The 13777-nt window shown below is 45.2% G+C and overlaps 1 protein-coding gene across 1 annotated transcript in view; it reads left to right on the top strand.

The window, feature by feature from the left end:
* Positions 1-13777, top strand: part of TGS1 (trimethylguanosine synthase 1) — a 126566-nt gene that overhangs the window by 31554 nt on the left and 81235 nt on the right. The window contains exons 5-7 of the mRNA XM_030214529.1: positions 1714-1837; positions 8644-8730; positions 11689-11863. Coding sequence (XP_030070389.1) covers positions 1714-1837; positions 8644-8730; positions 11689-11863 — 386 coding nt within the window. The remainder of the gene's footprint in view (positions 1-1713; positions 1838-8643; positions 8731-11688; positions 11864-13777) is intronic.

The following is a 13777-nucleotide window of genomic DNA, read 5'->3' on the forward strand; positions in this document are numbered from 1 at the left end:
CGGAGGACTGGAAGAAGAAAGCGGGCAATGCAGGTCGGGCTGCCACTTGGAGGGGAGAGAGGGAGGGAGGGAGGCGTGGGGGGGTCTGGAACTCTGAGGAGAGAGGGGCCTGGAACTTGGAGGAGAGGGGGGCCTGGAACTTGGAGGAGAAAGAGGGAGGGAGGCATGGAACTTGGAGGAGAGGGGAGCCTGGAACTCAGAGGAGAGAGAGGGGGGCCTGGAACTCGGATGAGAGGGGGGAGGGAGGGGGCCAAGCTGGAACTCGGAGGAAAACCTTGCTAGTGCCCGTTTCATTTGTGTGAGAAATGGGCATGTTTTACTAGTAATAATATATATCACATGGTCACTGTTACAATTGGAAGAATGTTGTAAGGTATAAACCTTATTAGTCTGTGGATGTGTAAATGTGGTACCTTCAATTGTGTGTTGACAGACGCTGCATTTGTTACATCTTAGATGACTGGTATGTCTCGTTGTGGCATTCTGATTAGGAAGGGAAGGAAGGGCAGAGGGAACTAATTTACTACTACTACTACTACTACTTGACATTTCTAAAGCGCTACTAGGGTTACGCAGCGCTGTACAATTTAACATAGAAGGACAGTCCCTGCTCAAAGGAGCTTACAATCTAAAGGACAAATGTACAGTCAGTCAAATAGGGGCAGTCCAGATTTCCTGAAAGGTATAAAGGTTAGGTGCCGAAAGCAACATTGAAGAGGTGGGCTTTGAGCAAAGATTTGAAGATGGGTAGGGAGGGGGCTTGGCGTAAGGGCTCAGGAAGTTTATTCCAAGAATAGGGTGAGGCGAGGCAGAATGAGCGGAGCCTGGAGTTGGCGGTGGTGGAGAAGGGTACTGAGAGGAGGGATTTTGGGCGGGAACGTAAGGGGAAATGAGGGTAGAGAGGTAACGAGGGGCTGCAGACTGAGTGCATTTATAGATAAGAAGGAGAAGCTTGAACTGTATGCGGTATCTGATTGGAAGCCAGTGAAGTGATCTCAAGTTCTTTCCTCTGGAGTAAGCAATAATCAACTTCTTCTGTTTGAAAATATTGTAAAAAGATGAGCAAAGTGCAAATTTGGGAAAGTGTGTAAAAGTGCAAAAAGGAAAAAGGATTAGCCGGGGAAAAGTGGGACCAGTGTGTGATGCCCAAGAATTTTGAGGGAGAAACGTCAAAAAGCAAAAAATTTGTCAAATTTGTAAAATAAGCAAACAAAGGCCACACACACAAATCTGAATGGCGTTCTCATGGCTCCCAGGGTCCTTCCTTCCCCCCCCCCCCCCCCCCCCAACACTCCTTGAGTGGAGGTTTGTGGGGTGGGCAAGAGAAGTGAAGAAATTAGAGAGGGCTTTTCCTCTTGATTTTCCAAGTTCCCTTGCTTCCCCCTCGTAGCCTTTTCCTTCTTGACTCTCCCATCCTCCTCCTTTGAGATATCCAGTCCTATCTTTCTAGCACTAATCACTATCGTTTGGGGGAGTCACTGCCCCCCCCACCCCCAAACTACGCCCATGTGTTACAGTCTTACCCTCCTTGAGTACCAAGTGTGCATACTCCTTTTGAAATCCCAAAATATTTTGTCAATATTTAGGAACATTGAGCTTTCCTTCCCTTACTGAAGGATCAGTCAAATTATAACTATCTTGGTTTAATTAGTCATGTAGTTATATTTTAAAGTGGGTTGCACAGAAATTCCACAGTTGCTTTATTTTTCTTAGGTTCTCAGCCAGTGTCGAGAAGCAAGCCCAATGACCAGAGAATCTCAATCAAAAGAGAAGAGGATGGGGAGGAAGATGAGGAAGAACCACCACATGAAAACAGTCTGGCAAAACTAAAGAGGAGGTAAGAAGTAAAGTGCTGGTTGAGATCTGTTTAGCACAGTTTTCAAGGACCTCTAATGTAGGGAATGAGCATCTTGTGCATGGAAGTCTTATAGTGATGATTGGAATATTCTGAGATTTAATGCAGTTAGTTATTTTTCAGTAGTATTAAGAACATGGGACTAGATTCTATAATATAGCGCCTGAAATCTCTGCGCAGAAAAAAAATACACCTAAGCGTATTCCGTAAAGTACGCCTAAATTTTGTACAATAAGCGTAAATTTCCATGTGGTATATAGGATAACGCCGAGTGCCTCTCTACATGACCAAATGTATTTGCAGCTATTTATGCCATGTTTTACTTTGGCATAAATCCAGAAACTTAAATTAGGTGCAGAGCAGGTGTATTCTATAACAATGTACAAAGATTTTAGAAACACCCGTGGCCTTGCCCCCTTTTCAACTATGCAACTTATAATTTAGGCACACCGCATTACAGAATACGGTTAGCGAGTTTAGTGCTGATAATGGCTGTTAATGTCTAATTAACAAGTAACTCTTGGAAACCTTTTCCAAGGTTGAACCTTTACATTGCCTGCTTTTTCCAGAAGGCTACAGTCTACATAATTTATGTGTATCAGCTGCCTTGTGGAGGCCAACTGATACACATTAATATCTAAGGATATTGAAGGAACTTGGGAAAGGTATGGTGGCTTCAAAGCGGATGTGGTCCCTCTCTACTGAAACATAAGTAAGGAGGAGGTTGGGAATTAGTGGAAGCACTTCTAAAACAGAGGATAGGGCAGTTTCTGGAATCCAGTGAATTGCAGGACCCGAGGCAGTATGATTTTACTAGAGGTAGGGCTTTTCAGATGTATCTGACTTCTTGGACTGGGTGACCAGAGGCTTGAATCAAGGAAGAGTACTTAGATTTTAGCAGAGCCTTTGACACAGTTCTGCAAAGGCACCTTACACTGAGTGCTGTTGATATGGGTTCTAAACTGACTGGGTTAGAAACTGGTTGAGTGGAAGGCTCAGAGAGTAGTCATAAATGGAGTTCGCTCTGAGGAAAGAGGTGTTACCAATTGTGTGCCACAAAGTTCAATTCTTGGTCCCATTCTTTTTAACATGTTTGTGATACTGCTGATGGTACCAACATGAGGAGAGACTTAGCGAAGCTTGAAGACTGGTCTGGAATTCGGTAGCTAAAATTTAATACAAAAAAAATGCAGGGTTGGGCTTTTGGGCTGCAAAAACCCAAGAGAGTGGTACAGTATAGGAGGCGAAGTACTTCTGCACATAGAAGAGTGGGACCGGGGGTGGGGGGGGGCAGGAAAGGAGGTTATGAGTGCTTTCAGTTGCATAGGCAGCATCTGTGGACGGCAGTGAGCGTTGGAGGTCTATGAAGTCTCCCTACCATTCCCTTCAAAGGCAGACGTGGTGGGGAAAACTCTGCAGAAACTGTTACTCTGAGACCATCCTTCCAGTTCCTCAAGAGGGAACAGTGCTTTGGAAAGTTCTTCATTTACTTTGTGGTTCCAGAGAAGGAGGGCATATCTACGTGGTGTTATACTTGAAGCAGGTCAAGAAGGTGGTGTGGGTACTGAAGCTTTGAATGGAAACTCTAAACTCCATCATTGTGGCAGGTTTTTGTTTTTTTTACTTCCCTGCGTATTGCTCACAGATATTTACCTACATATTCCTGTCGACCCAGATTACCAGAGGTTCACATGGTTTGCGGTCCTGGGGAAACACTTCCATTTCCAGGCATTTCTGTTAGAACTGGCCACAGTTCTGAGGACCTTTTCCAAGGTCCTGGTTGTGGTGGCAGCAGCAGTTCAGAAGCAAGGCATTGCCTTAAAGGATGTCCAGAATAGGAAATTAGAGTCCTCTCACTGCAGGCGGCTATTTGAAGCTCCTGCGCGGCTCAAGCTTGCCTTAGTGGGTGCAGCAGTTTGTGGCTTCCCAGCAGGAATCCAACGGTCAGCCTCCCCTCAAATTGCCAGATGCCAAAATGGGTCTGGCATATCATGGCTGATTCATTGTTCAGTTTAATTCAGGCATCGGCCACAGATGTCTTTGGCAGTCACAGCCCATCGTTTGTTGTGGTTACATCACTGGGTGGCGGATGCCGCTTCTAAATAGTGGCTAGTTTAAAGACCAGTTGTTGTTGTTGTTTGGGGAGGATTTGGAGAAGTTAGTCAAGGACCTCGGGGATTCCCAGAATCAGCGTCTGCTGGAGGATAAGCTTGAGGCATCCTCTCAGTCTCGCCCTCATTTTAAGACGTGCCAGTATCGTCCAGGATGTCCTACCTTTAATCAAAGACCTAGACATCAGAACAAGCAGCCTTTCAGGCAGACAAGTGGGCCTCTGCTCCAGTAGCCCGAGCCCCCTCAGGATTTCTGCCTCCCCAATGATGGGGCTCCAGGTCGCTCCGATCGACGGACGGCTGTCCCTGTTCTTTGAGGAGTGGGTCTGCATTACCACAGACCAGTGGGTCCTAGACATTATTCAAAAAGGCTACAAGTTAGAATTTGCCTCTCCTGTTGCAGATTTTTTCTTGGAGTCCCTGTGCGGGAGCTCACTCAAGCAGGCAGCAACTCGTTCTATTGTAAATCTTTGTTAGAGTTAGGGGCTGTGACTCCAGTTCTGCCCTAGGAACAGTGGATGGTTCGTTATTCCATTTATTTTGTGGTTCTCATGAAAGGGGCTTGACTTTTTTGAGATTGAGAACTGGACAGTACAACAAGTTTCTGAAGGTCCACCATTTCCGCATGAAAACTTTTGAGGTCCGTTCTGGTGGCGGAACAGCTGGAGGCATTTCCTCATGGCCTTAGACTTCAAGGAGGCATATCTGCACATTCCCATTTGGCCTCTACATCAGAAATTCTTTGCCATGCTAGATCGGCATTTCCAGTTTCAGGCGATGTCCTTTGGGCTCGCCACTGCACCTTGGACTTTCTCCAAGGTAGTTGAGGTAGTGGCTGCCTTTTTGCAGCAACAAGGTGTCCAGGTCCACTCCTATCTGGATGACTGGCTAATCAAAGCATCTTAGTTTTAGGAGAGTCATCAGGCCATGTCTCGTGTCATCTGTTTCTTACAGTCATTGGGGTGGATAATCAGTATGCCTAAGAGACAGCTGGTTCCCACACAGACCCTCAAGTACCTGGGGGTCTGTTTCGACACTGCTCTGGGCAAGGTCTTTTTGTCAGCTCAGAGGTATGTCAACTTGCAGTCACAGGTATGTCTCCTCCTTACTCTCCTCGGCCTCTGGTTTGGGTTTATGTTCAGGTTCTGGGGTTGATGACAATGACATCAGACGAGGTGCCCTGGTGCATGTGCATCCTCTGCAACAGTCTCTGTTGAGTTGCTGCTCTCCGATGTCTCAGAATTACAAGCTCCCCCTCCGATGGACGGCAATAGTACACCGCAGCATGGACTGGTGGCTACAGGCCTCGAACTAGCACTGCGGTCTCCCTCTGTTGACTCCAATATGAACGGTGGTCATCAGATGCGAGCCTTATGGGTTGGGGGGGGGCTCATTGCCTTCACTACATGGCTCAGGGCCTTTGTTCCAAGGAAGAGTCTCGGTGGGTGATCAATTGGCTGGAACTTTGCTTGGCTCTAGTGGAGCTCTAGGCCCTTGTAGTGGGCAAGCCGGTACATGTACTGGCCGACAACATTATGGTGGTTGCCTACATCAATCACAAGGGGGAACATGCAGCACGACCCTAGCACTCGAAGCTCAGCTTCTTTTCAGTTGGGTGAAAGTGCATCTGCAACAGCTCTCTGTGGCACATACAGTGCATCCAGGTGGATTACTTAGGCAGAAAAGCCTTGGACCAGGGAGGGTGGGAACTTTCGGCGGCAGCGTTTCAGCAGATCATGTGCAAATGGGGGATGCCAGTCATGGACCTCATGGTGACCCACTGAAATGCCAGTTCCCCAGTTTTTCAGCAGGAAGGAGGAGTACGGTTCAGAGGGCCTAGATGCTCTTTTTTCAACTGTGGTTGGAGAAAGTTCTCTTGTGTGTTTTTCCTCCAAGGCCCATGACTGGCAGGGTGCTGCAGAGGACTTTTCTCCATCCAGGTCTGGTAATTCTAGTCGCTCTGGATTGGCCATGTCAGCCGTGGTAGGCAGATCTGATCCAGCTTCAGGTGGACAAGCCATTTCAAGAGCCCCTCAGTCCCGACCTTCTGGTGCAGGGGCCGATTCAATTGGAGAATCCATCCCACTTTGGTCTTACGGCCTGGCTATTGAGTGGGTGAAGTTGAGGAAATTATGTCTTACCTGATCATTTTCTTCCCTTTAGTGCAGCAGATGAATCCAGAGGGCCCCCTCCCCCCCCCCCCCCCCCCCCCAAAAAAAAAAAAACCCTTTGCTGTACAACCTTTCAGTTAGTTCTCCCTGTTGGAACTTATTGTTGCATGTTTTGTTTGGATGCAGTGTTTCATTCAGGTTTGGGTTTCCAGTGTGGACATTTCAATTTTTATGTGGGGGGAGGAGAAATGTTATGCTTCCGTTTCCTTCTTCATATGAGAAATACTGAATGGCCAAGGAGCAATCTGTCCTATAAGGCACTTCAATTTGCTGCTCTCTATCTCCACCTGCTGGTAGATGGTCACAACCCACTAGTCTCTGGATTCATCTGCACTAAAGGAAAGAAAATTATCAGGTAAGACTTAATTTCTTGATATACCACTGGCAGCAGCAGTGATCATTACAGGCTGCCTCTGGATATTCTGGGACCCTCCCTCTGTGGCATCCTGCCCCCTCTGATTCCACTTCTGGACTCTGCTCCAATGGGACCCAGCAAAGGGAATGGCCCACAGTGGCCTGAGGCAGCCTGTGGTAAACACTGCAGCTGTTGGTGATACCAGGCAGGCTTGGGACCCTCTCTTTATATTTAACACAGTACAGGAGGAGGCCAGACAGTCTATATGAAAGTGAAATATGTAGATCGTGCCAACTGAGATAATTTCCAGATTTTCTGAGCACAGAATGCTAAAAGAGTTAACAGTCCACACTTTTAAGTGTTCTGAAGACCGTTTCTACTTCTTAGTCATTACTAAAAGTGCTATTAATTTTCTGTGTGCATAGAAGGGTGACGAGCAAGCATATTTTCAAAGCACTTTGGGAGGCTAAGTTCCATAGGTTTCTATGGAACTTTGGGAGGCTAAGTGCTTTGAAAATGAGCTTGTTAGTTTATTGGAGCCTATTTATTAAATTAAAAAAAAAAAGTTCTTCGCAAAATTAATAACTATGGACAACTTCTCCAGTCGAGTTTCATCTTTTATTCTCTGGGAAAATGAAACAAGAAATCTGGTCATTATGAGCAAGCACTCCACTTTTGTGAAGAATGGGTAATAACTTTGTTTTCTCTGGTTTTTATTAATAAGCCCTGTCTGTAAATCTCATTGTTCATTTCAGTTAAGGGCTACTTTTAAAAAGCAAAGCTACAGATTTACTGTGCGCTGAAGGCAGAGAAGCCCATTCAGTTCCCTCGGGCTTCTTCACATTCAGCACGTGCTAATCAGTAGCACTGCTTCGTAAAAGAAGTCCTAAACTTGTAATTGCAATTACAAATTTTAAACAAAATGCAGCCCTAAAAAATTTAAAGAATAAAAGGTAATGAAAAGATAAGAAATACAAATTGAAAAATTACAAATTAAAGAATCTAAAACTGCATATAGAATAGCTATAAACAGCCTACAGTTTTCACAGCCTACTTCAGAAAAGCAATCCTAATTTTTACTCAGTAGGAGCACCACATTAACTATCAAGGGGCCAGACAGCTTATATGGGAGTGAAATATAACCGATCATACCAACTGTGTCTTCTTATGCCAGTTGCAATGATCTGATCTGTATTTGTTATGTATGTTGCTAAGTTAGTTAATTATTTAATAATCAAATGTCCAGTAGTAAAATCTCTGCTGATCAGAGCTCGAGGGTGCTTGGTTGATATTTGTTCAACTTTAGGGAGTACCAGTTGGGAAACGCTGCTCTAAGTGATAGTTAAAGGGAGTTATCTCTTTGTTATTTTGTTACAAAAATACTGACTGGCTGTGGCCTGCACAAAGCACTTGTAGGGTTATGTTATCAAACCGCTAGTTCTCAGACATCATCTGCTGGAAGGAAAACATAAGCCCACTCATCTGGAGGCAGGGGGGGGGGGGGGACAGGGGGGACAAAATTCCTCAGACCCGGGCCTCTGGGGGGGGGCCGCGCTGCCACCGCAGTCTGGCCCGCCCGCCCTCCGTTGCTCCCTGGCATTGAATTTAAGCGCCTCACCTTCGAAAGCGCAGCAGCAGACCACTCCTTCCTTCCGTGTCCCGCCCTCGCCTGACGTAACTGCCACAAGGACGGGACACAGAAGGCGTTCGAAGGTGAGGCGCTTAAGGTCAGTGCAGAGGGCCCGGTGGAGGGGGGGGCCCAGTGACCTCGGGTGGGGGGTCCGGGGACCGCCTTATCCCGGGCCTGGCCCAGTCTCTCGGCGGCCCTGTCTGGAGGGACTCGAGGAAAGAAAATCGTCAGGTAAGGTCTAATTTCTCCTTCATGTGTGCACTGTTCCCTTTTATAAAAGATTTTTATTTGCTGTTAGATATTCTCACTAACAGTTCCTGTCTTGGAACAACCCAGTGTTTTAAAAAAAAAAATCTTCTAGTTGGGACTTAAGGAGCGCCAATTAATTTTTCCTGATGGTGATACTAATAATTGGCGCCATGAAGCTTTAATTGATAGGGACTTTAGTGGCTGTTTTCTTAATGATTCTCATGGCACAGCAGTGTCCTAGATGTGACATTGTTGTCTTGTTTCTCTTATAGCCATGAGCTGGATGCGGAGGAGAATCCTACTACACTCCTAGAAGAAACCTGCTCTGTGTTGGGATACAAATATGGCAAAGGGCAAAAGTAAGTCCCCAGAAATGTGAGTTTTGACAGTGTAGTTATACAAGTCGCACAGCCTGGTGTATATTTAAGCACCCTATAGTCTCCTATATTCAGGTTGGGGTTTTTTTTTTTTTTGTTTTGTGTTTTTTTTTTTTTAAGGATCTTAAAAATTGGACTGTGTATGGGAGCCTAAATTTTTTAATGTGAGGTGTCTCAGTTTTGCTACCTGGTATTGAAAATCAGCACTAGTTGTTTCCTCCCAAACAATACGTAATTGTGGGTTTAGCAGCTCCACAAAACCACCACCTGCCTAAACATTTACTGTATGTAAGCATAGCGAGTTTGTTCCCAGCCCCAAAAACCTGCTACTTCAAAATTCCCTAGCTAAGCTGGGAGGACATCATATTATGGTCCTCCAGCCTTAGCTTTTACTGTTGCAGTGACAGTAATGCTAATAGTGCTGCTGAAAGAGGAATGGTAAACACTAAGCTTGAAGGACCATTAGATTCTGTTATCTAACTAGGGTGACAGGATTTTCATGCAGAGGTGATTGAGACATCCTCCTTGTACAATTTTATTGTATGTTGGGTGGACAGGAGGGAGTTTGGTGGCTATACTTCGTACTCCTTACTCAGCCACACCCACTTCTGAGACATCTAAACTTTAAGGTGTCCAGATGAAAATGTTTTCTAGGTGCCTGGGACTTCTGAACTTCTGCCTTATAATTATGTGGAATGGGGGAGGGGGGAGAAGTTGGATTTTGTTTGTCAGACGCGCGCACAGAAACTTGATCAGATCATTCAGCAAGCAACGCCGCGGCAGCCGAGAAGAGGACTTCGGATGTCAGGGGTTGGGGTCCCCCCGTCAGCACAGGTACGCGACGGAGTTGGCTCACGCTGCTATGTTGTGATTGGGCACTGTCTTTGCTGACGAACCCGGAAGTGGGAGACGTCATCATTTCAGGAGATGGATACAGAAGCACGAATGCCTCAAGGCTTATGTCCACGCAGTCAGCTTCAGAACGTTGGAGGGGCGTTTTATTATATAGGTTAGCACAACCAGATGTGTGTGTAAATTTTATTGAGTGCCAATTGTTACTCAGTTGATTTGCACGCACATCTTTGTTGCACTAATCTGAGCGCCATATATAAAATGCAGGGTTAAATGTGTTCAAGTCCAAATTGATGCATGTAGGGAAGAAGAACCCAAACTATAGCTACATGATGCAAGGTTCCACATTAAGAGTTGTCATGATTAATACGTTGAAACCTTCTGCTCAGTTGCAGCAGCGGCTAATAAAGCAAATGTAATGTTAGGAATGATTAGGAAAGGAATAGAGAGCAAAACTGAGAATATTATTATGCCTTTGTATCACTCAATGATTACGTTACACTACACTTAAAATTTATATTCCACAAAAGCCTACTCTGTTCCATGTGGATTACAATAACAAAAACCAGAACACTACATCTGGCAATTACAATATTAAAAAACAACACATCCACTTTGATAAAATTAGCCCATGTATTTTTTAGACATTTTTTTTTAAGTTGCTTACAAAATATTAAATCTCGTGAACTGATGAGAGTTCCAAGCAACCGCACCTCAAATATTGTGTGCAATTTTGGTTATTGCATCCCTAAAAAGATATAGTGGAATTAGAAAAGGTACGGAGAAGGGTGGCCAAAATGATAAAGGGGATGGCACAACTTCCATATGAAGACAGGCTAAAGGGGCTAGGACGCCTCAGCTGGAAGAAGATACGGCTGAAGGGAGATGATAAAGGTCTATAAAATACTGAGCGGAGTGGAACAGGTAGACATGAATCATTTACCTTTTTCCAAAAATACAATGGTTAGGGGGAACACAATGAAGCTACTAAGTAGCAAGTTTAAAACAAATGGAAAAACAATTTTCTCACACAACGTGTAGTTAAGTCTGGAATTTGTTGGCCAGAAAATATGGTAAAAGCAGTTAGCTTAACAGTGTTTTTAAAAGGTTTGGACAACTTCTAAAAGAAAAACAAATCCACTGTTTAACAGCGGTGTGCCCTTGGGATTGTTTTCACTTTCGGGTCAAGGTGGCGGGCGGGAGGAGCGAGAGAGGGTGTGACTCGGGTATCGCTATGGCTTGTTTTGTTGTTGTTGTTGTTGTTGTCTTGTGCATTTATATACCTATATAATGTATTTCAATAAAAAAAAAATTTTCATTTAAAAAAAATCCACTGCTTATTCCTAGGATAAGCAGCATAAAATCTGTTTTACTTTTTTGGGATCTTGCCACATATTTGTGACCTGGATTGGCCACTGTTGGAAACAGGATGCTGGACTTGATGGACTTGCGGTCCATCCCAGTATGATGACACTTATGTATTTACTAGTAAAAAAAAGGCCCGTTTCTGGAGCCAATGAAATGGGCGCTAGCAAGGCTTTCCTGTGGCCCCCTCCCCACCTGTCGTCGATGTGGGTGAATTGCTCCAGCTCCGCCCTCAACGTCATAACGATTGACACGAGGGCGGTGAATTGCTCCGTCTCCGCCCTCAACGTCATAACGTTTGACGCGAGGGCGGGGCCCAGAGGCTGTGATTTTCAAGGCTTCAGAGCTTCGAACATACGAACCTTGGCTTCAGTGACGTCAGCAGCCAATAGAACGTTGAGGGTGAGTTTTATATATATAGATGTCTAGGTAACTACTAGATTTAATAATAATTTTATTTTTATCAATGTATTGTTGTGTTTTTACTTTTTCCCCTATTAATGTTGTTGTTTTTTTCTAAACCACATAGATACGTTATAAGCAGTATATCAAATTTGAGCCTTTGCAGTACATGTGAGGTTTTCCATGGATTTATGGAGTGGTGGTGTCACCTTATTTAAATATTTGCTCAGTAGATGGCAGTTTGCTTGTATATGTGGGACCTTGGAGGTCATTTGACTGCATTTATTGTTGGCCTAACTGACTTGATTTGTGTGTTGGTAGGTATGGTGGAATTTCACAGCTCAGTTGCCGGAAGGTGCAATACCTGGAGAAGGATGTGAAACTTAAGTCCAAGTTTCTAGACATGCACAGGCCAATAGGATCCAAAAACAAGCACATTTTTTTCCCAGAGGAGTTTGAGGAGGCACCACTGAAGAAGAATAAAACACTGCATAAGGTACTTATCAATTTGACCTTAGCTCAGTGCATCCATATGCAGGAGCCAGGACTCAATCGATGGCTCTCTTGCATAGCAATAATACTGTAAAATCTCAGTGAGCCAATGCTGAAAAGTACTGCCGGTGTTAACAGGCTGTTAATGCCAGGTCTGCACGCAGATTGGATTGGGTGGCATGCACAAATGGTTTCAGCGCAGACCACATTTATATGTGGTCATTAACCCTACAGATATGTTCTAAAGGAAAAAAAAATAGTTTCCCTTGTGCATTTAGCGCTGGAAACTTTTCTCCAGGGTAGCATAGAAAGGTTGTCTGAGAGGAGAGGTGTCTAGCGGCACCCCTTCTCACCCTCCAACTCGACCACCCAAAATCCAGCCCTTCACCTCCTGATGTGACTCCCCCCCCCCCCCCCCCCCAAGACTCCCCAAAAACCTCCCCAGTGGTCTTTCAGGACCCCAGCCCAACTGAAGGCCAGCTTCCATGCCTGGAAGAAGGCAGGAGTGATGTCCACCCTGCTCCGCCCCAGTGCATCCTATCTACCATATAAGGGAGACACTCTCTTAGGTGGTGAATAGGCCCCACCCAGTGCATCCCAATGCATTTTGAAGATGACGGCGCTCAGAGGCAGGAGCAAGTGGGCATCACTCCTGCCTCCTTTCAGGTATGAGGGCCCTTGGTTTGGGGTCCCACTAGACCACCATGGAGTTTTGGAGGGGCCGGGATCCCCTAGACCACTAGGCTTTATTCTTTTTTTTTTTTTTTTTTTTTAAACATGGGGTGGTCAGGAGGTGGGCTGGGGTCCACAAAATCATCAGGCCTTGTTTGTAACATTTTTTTTTTTGGGGGGGGGGGGCAGAAGAGAGATACAATATGTTTTTTAAATGTCAACTTGACAATCACCGGGTAGGCACTGACTGGAAAGTTGATTCTGCAGATTACTGCACAAGAAAGCAGGAATTTCTGAACCCAAAAATGAGTGAGAGTAACATGTGTGCTGAATGACTATGAATACACCTGAGATTATTGTTGATGTTTTCTGAGTTTAGGAAGGAATTGCTAATCATTTGCAAGTTTGCTGTCTTTGTTACTGAACTGTGAAAACAGGTCAGATTGATTTTTTACAGGCACAGACTAGATAGGTTGAATGTGTCAAGGATTCTGCCTTGTACTCGCATCCATGTCTTTTTCATTATCCTTCAGATACCTGAGTAGTAATGATTTTTTTTTTAAGAAAGTCACTTTTGAAAATATATAAAACTAGTAAAAAAGGCCCGTTTCTGACACAAATGAAACGGGCGCTAGCAAGGTTTTCCTTGGAGTGTGTATGTTTGGGAGAGTGTATGTGAGAGTGACTGTTTGAGAGTTAGAGTGAAAGTGTGAGTGTGTGAGAGAGAGAGTGAGTCTGGGTGTGAGTGTGTTTGTGAGAGAGTGTGTGTGTGAGAATGAGAGTGTGTGCAAGTGTGTATGTGAGACACAGTGTGAGAGAGAGTGTGTGTGTGTGTGGGCGAGAGAGAGAGTGTGTGTGAGACACAGATTCTCTGTGAGAGTGAGTGTATGAGACCAAGCGAGTGTGTGAGTGACTGTGTGGCACATAGAGAGTGAATGTGATACAGTGTGAGACAGAGTGTGTGAGAGGGAGAGTCAGAAAGACATTGTATATGAGAGAGAGAGTGTGAGCCGTGCCCTCCCAATCCATGGCCATCTGGCCCCTGCCCCCTCCATTCATCCTTTTCCAGCAATTCCCCTATCTCCCTGAGCCCTGCCCTCCCAATCCATGGCCATCCATGTTTCTCTGTCACCTGCCCCCTCCATTCATCCCTATCCAGCATTTCCCCTCTCTGCCTGAGGCCTGCCCTGCAATCCATATCCATCCATGCCCATCTGTCCCCTCCATTCATCCCTATCCAGCAATT

This window comes from Microcaecilia unicolor, chromosome 1 (genome assembly GCF_901765095.1).
Source record: "Microcaecilia unicolor chromosome 1, aMicUni1.1, whole genome shotgun sequence".
Classification (NCBI taxonomy): Eukaryota; Metazoa; Chordata; class Amphibia; order Gymnophiona; family Siphonopidae; genus Microcaecilia; species Microcaecilia unicolor.